Source organism: Spea bombifrons, chromosome 4 (assembly GCF_027358695.1).
Source record: "Spea bombifrons isolate aSpeBom1 chromosome 4, aSpeBom1.2.pri, whole genome shotgun sequence".
In the NCBI taxonomy this organism is placed as follows: domain Eukaryota; kingdom Metazoa; phylum Chordata; class Amphibia; order Anura; family Pelobatidae; genus Spea; species Spea bombifrons.
Window position 1 is genome coordinate 67,397,663 of NC_071090.1, and position 13,595 is coordinate 67,411,257.

The window sequence follows — 13,595 nt, forward strand, 5'->3', positions numbered from 1 at the left end:
ACACTCCAGATATCATATGCATTTTAATGCACGCAACGGTTGTGTCAACTTTAAATAAAAAATTTTCATATTCCACCCCTGTGGGGGGATTCAATAGAACACTTACGCATTTGTACATTTTCCCTGCGTCCCCCTCCCCCAGCTTGCTGAAGATGCAATCGGCAAGGATTTTCATGGGGTTTAACAAAACCCAAGCACAGAAAGCGCTCCCATTTAAATCGAGTAGGCTTTAAAGAAACAAAAACAAAAGTTACAAATTGTAGGGGAAAAAAATCTTGTCCACAGTTGCAATATTTACTAAAGCAGCACTGAACTACAGTGGACCAGGACAACTGTCAATATAAAAGCCGAAGCACAAAACACTATATGCAATTATAAAATTTCCAAAGCATCCTGTTCCTTGTTTTATTAGCGTACTCACTAAATGGTTACAGATTTCAAAAAGGCAACATTTTGCAGTACTCTATAGTAACACCGATTAAAACTGAACACCAACCCTAGTGCGCTAACCAGTGTGTGTTTTACAAATTAACATAGGCAATACACGTTTATTAGAGGGTCCCCTTAATTATAGGAGCAGTCATTGTAACTTTCTGCTCTCATGATTCCCCCCCCCAACTTTTACAATTCTTTTTCTTGTAGTGAAGGTTTTTCTCCAATATTAAGTCACTGTTGTTCTTTGGTGACAGCAGATTAACTGTTGTATATATATAAAAAAAAGGGCAGAAGGAGCTCTGCAAACATTCTACCAATGTCACTTAAAAAAGTGGCTCCAATATTAGTCAACTCAGTCTAACCATTTCCTGTAGCATATTTCGGTATCAAAAACCATACTATAGTCGGTTGGTTTTACCCCTTTTGTCCAATTAACCTGTGTTGCATGCTGGGGCACCATTGTGACAGATGCAGTAATATGAAAATATGAATGTAGGTGCAGTTAACTAGCTTAGGGGGTATTACTGAACATACAACAGGGTTTTTTTTATGCACTCATCCATTTTCTGGGCAAGAAATAAAAAGCAGAACTATAAAAGAATGAAAGTAAAAACCCAGAACAAAATCAAGTTCTCCCGTTACATCAAGAGGGAAGCTGGAATTGTATTATCTGCCTGCAGAGAGCCACCTCTGATAACCCTAGTCATTATGCACTGTTTAAACTCGAGCTAGTTTCAGTACCATTCACTTTGTCAGTTGATCTTGACAAATATATCAATTGCTCTTATATTGGAGATGGTGTCCCCCTATATTCTTTCCTTCTCCTCCCTCTTATGCGTATCATCTTGTAAGAGACATCCAGCCTCAGTTATGTACATGTAAATGTATAAAAAAACTTTTTTTGCATTTTTGTCATTTTTTTTTATATCATACAAAATAATAATCATTCATTTCTGAATACGACTTGAAAAGAAAGTCCTACTTGTGCTGAAAAAAAAAAACACTAATAATTTGTGTAGGTACACTAAATAAGAAAGAAGGACACTACGGTTGAACAGAGACATAATAAAAACACAAAAATTTCTACTTGTCTGTAGTGTAAAAAAATCCTTTAACAGTTATTGTTCCCGTCAGGGACATTAAACTGTCCGTTTAATAGAATTGTGCAGATCTACTGTAAAGTTGTTCTCACAAATATAACCAGTACAAAGCATGATGAAGAAATGGCATGGCTGCTTCTAGGTAGAACAAACAACAGATCTAAAATTGAAATTAAAAAAGAGACTGGATTAAGATAGACTTACACCTTAAAAGGGTTTACATAAATTTAAATTGTTCTGTAGAACAACATATTAAATAGAACATTCTAAACAAAAGTAAATGCTTTTAACGATTTACTCTGTAAAACAGTGTTTTACCCTACTTCATCATAGAGGCTCACAGTGCTTATTTTTGCTGACATTTAAGGGGTCATAAGGTTAAATGTGAATACCCACTAACAAAGTGTACATGGAAATGTTTTTACGAAACAAGATAATACATTGGAGCAAAATACCGTTAAGCAGATAGGATCAATACGTGACTAAGAGGATCCTAAACATAATGATGCCTCCTTGTGGTCTCAACTGGAAGTACAACGCTCAAGGTTTGCATTGTAGCTTTCAGTTTATTGGGCAATTGTTACAAATGTAATCATTGAGGAACTAGTAAGTCTGAAAAAAAACTGCATAAAAGTATTTTTAAAAGAGGATTTTTAAAAATATATTTTTACATTGGAGCGCTGGCCTATTTTATATGGTAGTTTGATTCATGCTGCTGATAACTACACATTAAAGAGGTTAGATTTTATAGTTATTCTAAACTCAGAATTTGTAGTACAGCACCATATTTTATACTCATGCTGTACACTTTTTTGAGGACTACAATTCTCCTCACCAATATTGAAGTTGTAGTCCATAACAGCAGTAGAAAGGCTGTCCCGCTACACTACTGTAATGTATGTTGAGCAATCGCTCAAAGCAGTGCACCTTGTGCAGTCTGACAGCGTCGCCATGTAGGAAATAAACTGGCACTCTAGGGGTTAATGGCGAGCTTGCAAGCGCAGGGTCCTCTTCTCCTTTTATACCAGTTTGTTATTGTGTGATATTATTTTACTGACTCTGTTGTAACAGCGCTATGGAACCTGCTGGCGCTATATAAATAAATGTGACGCAATATCATTGATATATATATATATATATATATATATATATATATATATATATATATATTATAATGATAGAAGTTTGCAAAAAACACAAAATCATAGAACTCCGTAGCAGAGAAGCACAGCTTTTTTCAAATGTACCCTAGACCTAATCCTAATACACCATGTTCACTATGCCGTTAGCACAGTTATAGCTTTATTCATTGTTAACATTCATTTTTTAAAGCGACACTTCAGCCATTTGCAAGTTATAGTTGAGTGGCCCTTTTAGATTTTGTGTGATTTCCCCCTGGGCAGAATCCCCAGCCCCATATACAGTACGTTTGCCTCTTTCCCTGACCCCTGGCTCCTTGTATTCATCAGATAAATCTATCATAGCCGGGGTCCACACACACAAAGCGCTCCTACCGATTTCACTAGCAGCTAAACTGTGGGGTGAAAACGGGACCACAAATGTGGCGCGACAGCTTCTCCTAAAGGGGATTTTTTTTCATATAGTATAAGGATAAATGTCAACGTACTTACAAATTATTTTACTATAATTTCTTTGTTGCTCAGGCTGACTGGGACATTAGACTGTCTTTAATTACTGTTTAATATTGCAATTTATAAACAAACAAAGAGGTTACTTTGTAAACCTTATTTGCACTTGAATCCCGTGAGTCAATGTGACTGATTTAAAAGCACATTTACATGGAAAGTAGAATAGCAGTCAATAATACAGCAGGATTTATTCCAACCCATGTATGCTTCCTCTAGGTGAAGAGATCAGATTATCCTTTATAATGCATATTTATTTCAGATCATCAATTTAACCAAAACCAGCCATGCCACTTTTTTAGTTTTTTTAAACTTTTTCTTTGGTGAATAACCTAATAGAGAGATGGATTTTATCTACTTACTAGGGTCAAATCTTTTTTGGGGGATTTTGTATTGCGGGTGCTCCTAGGTCACTAGCAGACATTTGACAAGGAATGACAAGAAAAATCATGCTAGCCAGAATATATTTCTTGTAAAAACGCTCAATAGATAATCTACAAGTTACCACTGTAATAGGATACATTCAAAAATTCAGGCATTCTGCAAAATCAAAATGGTACAAATTGGTCACTTGGCAAAAAATTAAAGGCCGTTTCCCCTTGTGATTTTTTTGGCATCCGAGTTAATACGGTCATATGGCAGAATTTCACTTTGAGCATTATAATCCTTTTTTTAATGTCTGCAGAAAACTTCTTATAACTGCATTAGAAGAAAAAAAAGGCAAACAAACATTCAGCACATCTAGTCAGCTGCAAAATCTTAAATCTAATTTGGGCTTTGGTCTTGCTTGATATTCAGAAAAGCTTTATGCCCATCCCTCACCGTTCTAACCTCCGCCACTTCCACTGGAAGGCTGTTCCACTTATCGATCATCTACTCTGTGTAGTACATTTACATTACATCTATGTCTCCGACCCTCTAATTTTAAACTGTGACCTCTTTTCCTAACATTTGACTCTTCTGAAATACATTTGCATCTTGTATTTTTTCTACCACTTCCACTCTTTTCTCTTCTCCAAAAACTCTACACCCTTTAGTCTTTCATGGACATTTGTAGCCTTCAAACATTTCATTTTGTTAGTAGCTCTTCTTCAAACTCAACAGGTCCAGTACCAGTAAGAAGATTGGATCTCTAATAATTCACCATTAACTGCAATCTATTCGTTTTTTGATATTTAAAATTATTTACGTTAACATTCTTTGCATTCATTTCCCCATGACAGATGTCAGACGTACTTCCTTACTACCTATTTGATAAGCTTCACTTCAAATGTATCTCATAAAGGCCATTACATTCCTGTTCCCCTCTGCTTTTGTTCACGCATAATGCATACATTTTTCAGACACATCAAGGGGTTTAAGTCTTAATTCCCGTTACATTTTGGACTTGGAGACTGACACCTAAGATTTTATTTACAGTTGTTTTTCATTGTATTTAAGATTCACTGGTTACACTTCCTGTTTGGATGTAGTGACATCACACTTAATAGTAACATGACAGGATTAAGAATTCATTTCACAGGTTCTTACTAAAAATGCTACACCCCAAAGCTAGATGATTGCACAATGAATTGCCTATATTTTATGTCTTATAGATAAATAAAATTTTTGGAACAAAAGTCAAAAAACAGTATTTTATCACCTAACAAAAGGGTGGCATGATGGATGGATGATTTTAAGTGACAAGACCACATATCAATTGCCCAATATAACCCCATTATGTGTTAAGCTAAGACTAGCACAATAAACGTAAATAAAAAGAATATGCTCCAATCTTAACTTCGGTTTACAAAATCGGATTTCCACGATTTTCAAATTAGCAGGCTAAACCAAAACTTATCACACGGGGCACATGACTAGTTGAGTTAATTCCGTAAATAGGCCTGTTTTGGGATGGTACCATGTGACATGTTGCCAGTCTGGGATAATACAGACATTCACACAGTTGTACTTTGAAGTTAAGAAGTCCTAATTTGCCACGTCTATGAACATTTGAAGCTGTCACCACGCCCGTCAGGGCATTACAATATGGGACTTTTAAACACACACACACACATATATATATATATATATATATATATATATATATATATATATATATATATATATATATATATATATATATATATATATATATATCCGAGAATTGCAAACAGACACAGGCAATACAATTGAAGATGAAGGTCTTACTCGTGTGGCATCCAGGCTCACTATTGCAATGCTCCAACTGAATAACAACAAATCGAGCAATAAAGCAGAACTGAACCATAACATAAAGCAGTTGCACAAAACCAAAAAATACAGATCCATAACTGTACTGCACAATAATATGAATGTGAAGTCCAAAGTATATTGGTACTCCCATATTCCCAATAATCAAACTCAAACCACAATTTAAAGCAACAGTGCTTTAAACAAAAAAATATATACATAACAAAATATATAAAATGGTACCATATGAACTTATCAAATCAATATAAGTTATGTAGCAGTATTTGAATTGGTCATGTTAGGTTTGCAATACCCAGTTGATGTAAGAATATTATTGATACATGTTGACATTAATATGTATATACAGTTATCCTAGCAGGTGATATTGTTATGGAATTATTATAGTGTATATACTAAGTAAATTATTTGATTACTTTGTCCCTTTAAGAACGATTATTGATATTTTTCTTATCGAATAGTTGGTAGGGATACTGGATAAATTATACTTTTTCTTAATTTAATAAATGTAAGACACACAAATGGAGAGTCCAATAAACGTATTTTCAGTTATCTTACAAAGACCCCACCATCACCACTGGATACAGAGCATTTTTCTATTCCATAGAAAAAAAATGTGAAAGATTGCCGCCAGAATACATTATATTAACTGACAAAAGTGTATTTAATTTTCTATAGCCAACAAAAGGCTCCTTATTCTTTGAAGGCCCTTTATGATCTACCTACACATGGAATAGAAGATTTATTTGCATTTAGTCAGATAATATTCAATGTATTACAAGTGATGGCGGCATTATGCTTAAATAACTATTAGATCTATAATAATCATCCACATTTAATAGAGGTAAAAACTCATTTATGATATACGCACTGTATTGCTTACTGAACACTATACAAAAGAACGGTCCATCAACCCTTTTTTTTTAGTCTTACTGGTTTTATTCTTCAGTAGTTAATCCTGCATCCATTACACGTTTCCTGGGATCTCCTGCCAGAATATCAAAATAAATAAGGCCAGAAAAATTACCTTTTAGTCTAGTAAACAATCCCACTGGTATACCTTGTATCAAAGTCGACAGCTTAGAAAAACTCTCACTAATTAGCTTAAAGTAAAAAAATATATATATTTCTTCCAGCCCATATCCATTTTATATGTAAATATCATTACATTCATTTACTGCACAGACCAGATAGGATTTGGGAATAGGAAGATTCACATTTAAAGTTGTTTTTTACATAACTGCTGCTAATTAAGAACACATGGCAAGTGTGACTAACGCAATACACCCCCTCCATAAGTCTACACAATCTTGATAAAATCAGTAAAAAATATAAAGGAACAGGATTTTTACCTATTAAAAGTGTCCAAGGAAGGAAAAGCAGTGAACTGGCGACAAGGGCGGCCAAGGCTGACCCGTGTGGTCAAATCCAACAGACAAGCTACAGTAGCTCAAATTGCTGAAAAAGTTAATGCTGGTTCTGATAGAAAGGTGACTATATGTTCAGACATCCCCTTTCTAGTAGTGTCAACATTGACACTGGGGGTTTCTAGAGACCCTGTTCACACGGGGCTGGGATCTATGATGGTCAGGGCAGGATTAATCAAGGGGCACATGGTGCAATTGTGCCAGGGTAGTGGGCCCTTAACCATATTTGCATAGTAGATTTACATAAGTAAGCCTGAGCTGCTGTACTGCTGCAGGGGACCTGGATCCTCCTCTCTGCCAGCCGGTGAACATCTGCGGGATGCGCACAGACAACCTCCGCTGGGGCTTCTATGACAAAGCAGCGGTGTGACATGACCTTCCGGTGCTCAGTCATAGAAGCCCCGCCGGAAGTACCATCGCACAGACCTCCACCGGCTGCCCCCACTAGACACCAGGGAATCTGAAGCACGGGGAATCTGAAGCACGGGGGTCAAGTCTAGGGATGCATTGGTAAGTCAGAGGGGTAATATGGGGTAAGAGTGACATATGGTGGTATAATGGATTTCTGGTGGCAAAGTAGCATATAGGGGTGTTTAAGGCACATTTGGGGGGGCAGAGTAGAATATAGGGGGGTATAAGGCATTTCTGGGGGGCAGAGTGGCATATAAGGGTGGTATAAGGCATATCAGGGGGCAGATATGCATTACTGGGGCAGTTTGGCAAATAAAAGGAATTAAACAAAAATATTTTTTATAAAGTATGAAAAAATAGTTTACATGTTAATTAATATTTACTAGTAAAACTTTTTTCCTATAGGGTATATTCAGGCTTTTTGTCTTATAACCGAGCAAATACGGTATTTAGCAGCAGTAAAACAAAAAATATTTAAATGTTCTATTTTTTATATATCATTAAAAAAATACCCTTGGTAATGAAAGGGTTAAAAAACATTTCCATAATCCGTGTGTGATTTGAGGTAACATTTCCCACACACACACTTAAAGCATTTGGGGATCACAGAAAGGAAAGCAAAGAATCAGATGTGGTTCATACAAAAGATACGGCGCATATTGGTGTAGTATTCGTTCTAGATCAAATATTGTGTTCTAGACGCACTGCACCCTACACCTAATGGTAACGACCATTCTTTATAAAATGTAAAATGGAGCCGTGGCCCCATATCCCCGTGCTCAGGACACCTCCGCACTGTCTTTTCTGGGGGGGCTATTCAGCACAAGGAGCATCAATCTCTCCAGTGTGCTTTTAAAGGAAAGTTCATTTCCGGTAGCTTTGCTTCTCACATTTTATTGTAGGTTATTGAGTTACTGAAAACCAGAATTTTAACAATATGGTTTGTAGCGTTGTTGAACGCCAGAGGGCTGAGTTTTGAAATATGTTGAGAACCCCAAAGTGGGTTTAATGCTCCCAATAAATGGACAATGAGTAACAACAATAAAACATTGTTACAAGGTCTGTTTTCCAATGCAAAAAATGATTGAGGGGACCGGTGTTAACCCCTTAGTGACAAAGCCTGTACATGTACGGGCCCAAAATGCATTGTTTTCAATGGGTTTCGGGACCGCCCATTGTCCTTAAGGGGTTAAGAATCTACATGGCCATGTCTCAGAACATCATTTATATTATAGGGAGGATAAATTAAGGTCCCAATCTCACACCAAAATAAACCAGTGATATGATAAGACACCTTGTACATACATAGTGTTAAATCATTTTAGAAATCAGTGGCAGATATCATTAACTCCAACGTCAAAGGGCCCACCAGTGTACCAAGAAGTCTTAATACAGCATGTCTGCAGAATACACACTCACGTGACCAAAAAGTGCTTCTTATAATTGTGTTTAATGTCAGTGGGGCCGGGTCCTTGAAAACAGCAAATCCTACTGCATCTGCAAGATTAGTTTCATCCGGGCAATCCCTAATTTCAAATAGTCTTTCAAAATCAAGTATTATGAATAATGACCCTTGCCTGGCCACTGAAATAACAATCTCCAACATTTCTTCAGCTCACTAAGCTTACAAGAACTTAAACACAAGTTATCTGGCTAAGCACACAAGCAAGATCCCTAATATAACCAGTTTTATCTCACGTGCACACTTCCACACTGCTTTCAAATACTAACACTTTATGTGCCATGGCAAAGTGATTTCAGCCTAGTTTTAGTCCCATGCACAGCTGTTAAGTTATTGTGCTTCCCTGAAAACAATAGAGAATATAGAAACCCTTGGATGTCAAAGAATGTTTCAGGATAATCTTCATACAGCTGGGGTAAGAAGCCATATGGTGTCCTTAATTGCCCCAAGGAGACATATTCTCATATCCTAACCTGTGCTCATGCATGAACTTGCCTAGATCTGGACACGGAGTTATTTTGGGAGATCTTACACATGGATGTGCTGCAGTCCCCACACCATTAGTGGTTAATGTTACTATTACAGATAAGAGCAGGGTAAAGTCATACTTTAGGGCAGCTAAACCGACACAAGCAGCGATCTGCAGCTTTACACGCTGCCACGAAAGCGGTGAATAGATCACCAAATGTAAAGTATTAGTTTTCTTCCACAAACTGAAACTTTAGTAACTACTCACACATTAGAGTGCTGAACGCCACCACAGCTAATACAGCTTGGATGAGGACCCCAAAACGATCCATGAGAGCCCCATTATCGCAACCCTGGGGTGCAGCTTTCACCAGATCGCTCATATTGGCCACAAACCGGAGAGATCTCCAGCTCTCCATGCTTGCAGGATCCACAGAATCATCTACCTTCAAAAGATCCCAGAAGTGTGAGAGGGGCAGGGCCATCTTCAAGACTCGGCTTTCATGCAAACAAAGGCAGATGGAGTGGGAACGTCTTCCCCTCTTCCACCTCCTCCTCCTGGTCAGATCAAGACTTCCATGTCCTGCTCTTTCCTGAAGTCTTCTTCTAATCCTCCCCCAGACAAGACATGTCAAATCTGGAAAGACCACTGTCTCCCAAACAATACTACATTGTTAGTACTTTATTCGGTTTTTTATATATAAATATTTTATTATTATTTAGTGATCTATATAACAGCATCATATTCAGCAGCGCTGTACAGTTTGTTGGTTATATTGCGTCATCATACGTCACAGCCCTGTACAATGGATGCCATACAAATAGTATATCTTAGGAATGTTAAATGTAATTAACCCTTTCTTGATCAACCAGTTCATTACTCTTTAATGGACATATAATCTTATTTACAAATGCTTATTGGTGCGGGGGGGGGTTAAAAATAGAAGTTCCAGGATGCCTGAACTGAAATGTGTTAATAGTGTAGCAATAACAAAATAACAATGTCGGAAGATTATATAGGTTGCTATGGTGATTTATCCTTATGTGGCATTTTCTACCCAAATTGTTTTTATATATAGAGATATATTCTCAAATCATTTAGAGACAATTTTCTCATACACCCAAGCATCATGAACAGACCCCGACCCCAGGATTCTGCAGAATCACGCAGGTATTATATGCATTAAAGTGCATATGATGCATGGAGTGTCCCTTTAAGAAGCATTTTTTTTGTTTCAAGGGTGCTAAGAACATATAAGCGCTCACATTTTTGTATGTGTAGAACTTAGTAATAAATCTAGGGCTTAAATAAGCAAAGGGGGAAAACAAAAAACTGAGAAGTACCGTATTTCCCCATGTATAAAATGCACCTTTTTAAAAAACTGGGTGGGTTGTAGATTATAGATTGCAGTTACTACTTCCCAGTACTTCCCTGCAGTCACACTGATGATTGGCCCCACCTCTTTCTGACTCACTGATGAATTGCCCCGCCCCTTTCCTTATAGCATCCACACGGCTCAGACAGCAATTTATCTGTGAGTATAAAATTAATATTTGGGCTCCTGAAAGTTAGGGGAGGTGGGGGTTAATTTAGGGGCAGTTATGGTTAATGGGGCCTTTAGGGTAAATTTAGGGGCAGTTATGGTTGATGGGGTCTTTAGGGTTAATTTAGGGGCAGTTATGGTTGATGGGGTCTTTAGGTTTAATTTAGAGGCAGTAAATGGATGGGAGGGATGAGGATGATGAGTATGAATTTTATGATAATACATTTTTTTTCAAATTTCGGGCCCCAAAATTAAGGTGCGTCTTATAAATGGGAGCGTCTTATACATGGGGAAATACGGTACATTTCTATTATTGGATTTAAGATGCTGCGGGGCCTTAAGCACCCAACTAATTCAGCGCCCAATGTTTGCCCAGTTAAACTTAACCCTTAGACTGCCAAGGGTCAGGACATTTTTCCCCAAATGAAGGTAAGGATATTTATTTTTGGTAATTTAGCTTTTGTTATATTTAGGCGAAATCCTTACAAGCAACAAAGTAACAAAAACCTTGACCCATCTATATATCGGCAGCAGGGTATAATATTTATATATATTAGCAGTAGGGTCTAATATTTATATATATATATATCGGCAGCAGGGTATAATATTAGTATATATTGGCAGTAGAGTCTAATATTAAAGAATGAAACTTCCAGTTCACCTTTTTTTTATTTTTAAATCATATTTCAATCAAGGTATTTACTTCAAAAGAGATAAGTACATATTATGTAGTTAAAAATGGATGTCTAATGCATATATATATATAGTGCATATGTAGCATTTTATAATTGCCCCCCCTACTTTGGTCCCTGTCCCCCCATGTGCACCCCCTTAATATGAAAGCTGGAGATGCCACTGCAAACGGGGGACCTACACAATAATAGGCAGGTGGTCATAATGTTATGGCTAATTGGTTTATGTGTCTCATGGGAGCACCAAGTGTGTGTCAAGAAGCACGCCATCATGCAAGATCTATAGTAAACATATAGTAAGTCGCCTCAGCATCCAATTAATTTTCTTCCAATCCTAGTAGTTCTCCTTTCATTCCACTCTGTCTTGTAAAAGCTCATAAACAGTACCATTACAGCTCTCATACCGCAAAGTAAAAGAAAATTTGAGAATATTTTCTAATCATTGTGTTCAGCTAATACAATGTCACATAAACAACAAAGTGACTAGACTGTGGCATGGTGGGCAAGGTTAAGTGAACGAATGGTGCTATCATGAGCCTTGCTGCTTGGGACAAATACAATTTGCTCAATATAAGTGTGTGAGGATGGATGTGTAATGCAGATTGTTGTCAGTACTCATAAGGTTAGTGGTTAGTCTCCCTGCCTGTCACGTGGGATACTTGGGTTCAATTCCCTGTCTGGGAGTTTACTTTATTTTTTACTCAAGTTTACTTCATATTGTAAGGGACCAATTTGTAAAAACAAAATGCGGTTCTGGTATTTTGTAAACTGAGATATTTGGCAGTCCGAGTAAAAAAAAAATGCTTGCTGCAAATTTATAAAAAAAGCTACCGTAGTCGGCAGGATTCGAACCTGCGCGGGGAGACCCCAATGGATTTCTAGTCCATCGCCTTAACCACTCGGCCACGACTACTCACACTGCTAGACTACCATGTGTGCATATGCGAGCAGTTGTAGCATACAATCCTTCTCCCACACGCTCTTTATATCTGTAACGAAAGTCACTGATACAGTTTTTATGGCTTATGGAGAACATGCTTGCAGCTAGTCCTCGCCCATCATTTGAGCGATAGCAGTGTTTGTCTCCTGGTGCTCGATTCCCACGCTTGATTTTCATTGTTATTTGCTTTGGAAGATTTAGAATTTCTTAAAAGCTTGTGGTTGAGATTTTGTTTAATATCACATATGCTTGTTAGTGTCTTGTATTTGGTGGCACTTATTAACGTTTTTTCCATGTAGTGGGAATGTAATCGGTCTGTTACCCGACCACAAATCTATGGCCCTTGGTGGGTATTCAGCATTTGACATTCTGACGAAAAACTGAATAAAATCCATGAACCAGTAGCCTCACCATCCAATTAATTTTCTTCCAATCCTAGTAGTTAATTATTATGGCGTTCTCCTTTCATTCCACTCTGTCTCGTAAAAGCTAATAAATGGTACCATTACAGCTCTCATACTGTAAAGCAAATCAAATTTGAGAAAATCTTCATCATCAGTGTGTCCATGTACAATTCAGCTAGTACTATGTCATATAAATAACACAGTGGCTGGACAACATTATACAATGCTAGTCCTAGTTAATATCGTGGCAAGTATGTTTCTATAATTTGATATTTTTTTTGCTTGTATTTGAATTACACAATACTGGTGTCAATCTGACTGTTATATACGCACAAGAAGAAGGTTTGCTAGAAGTTGATCTAAGAATAGGACAACAATGTATCTGGGATCAGATATTGCTTGTACGCTTTTGTAGTCAATTTTACAAAACGCTAAATGACAACCCAGTTACAACATGTTAAAATAGTCCAGGTATATCCTCCTTCTATGAGTAAAAAACACCGTAGTCGGCAGGATTCGAACCTGCGCGGGGAAACCCCAATGGATTTCAAGTCCATCGCCTTAACCACTCGGCCACGACTACACACTAACATGCTGCAGAAAGATGCCTTCCCCTGATCTGTAGTCAGTATGGCAAATATTTGTTTTTTTTGGTGTGGTAGCTGAGGGAGTGATTGCATGCTAGCGAGCGTGGAGCAGGGCCCAAGGAAATGCTTGGGTAGGGTCCAATTTTTTCAATATAAAATATATTGGCTGTAGGGTCTAATATATATATATATATTGGCTGCAGGGGCTAATATTAATATATATTGTCAGCAGGGACTAATATTAATAAAT

The 13,595-nt window shown here is 37.3% G+C and overlaps 1 protein-coding gene and 2 non-coding genes across 3 annotated transcripts in view; all 3 read right to left on the bottom strand.

Annotated features, from left to right (window-relative positions):
- The window catches only part of LOC128492748 (store-operated calcium entry regulator STIMATE-like), a 33,362-nt gene extending 23,721 nt beyond the window's left edge, over positions 1-9,641 (bottom strand). Inside the window, exon 1 of the mRNA XM_053465427.1 lies at positions 9,447-9,641. Within this exon, the coding sequence (XP_053321402.1) occupies positions 9,447-9,597 (151 nt within the window). The 5' untranslated portion in view covers positions 9,598-9,641. The remainder of the gene's footprint in view (positions 1-9,446) is intronic.
- Positions 9,642-12,245: 2,604 nt separating this feature from the next.
- TRNAS-AGA (transfer RNA serine (anticodon AGA)) lies at positions 12,246-12,327 on the bottom strand. The gene has a single exon. It is a non-coding gene; the product is annotated as a tRNA-Ser (tRNA).
- A 932-nt stretch (positions 12,328-13,259) lies between these two features.
- TRNAS-UGA (transfer RNA serine (anticodon UGA)) lies at positions 13,260-13,341 on the bottom strand. Its single transcript has one exon. It is a non-coding gene; the product is annotated as a tRNA-Ser (tRNA).
- Between the last annotated feature and the right edge of the window lie 254 nt (positions 13,342-13,595).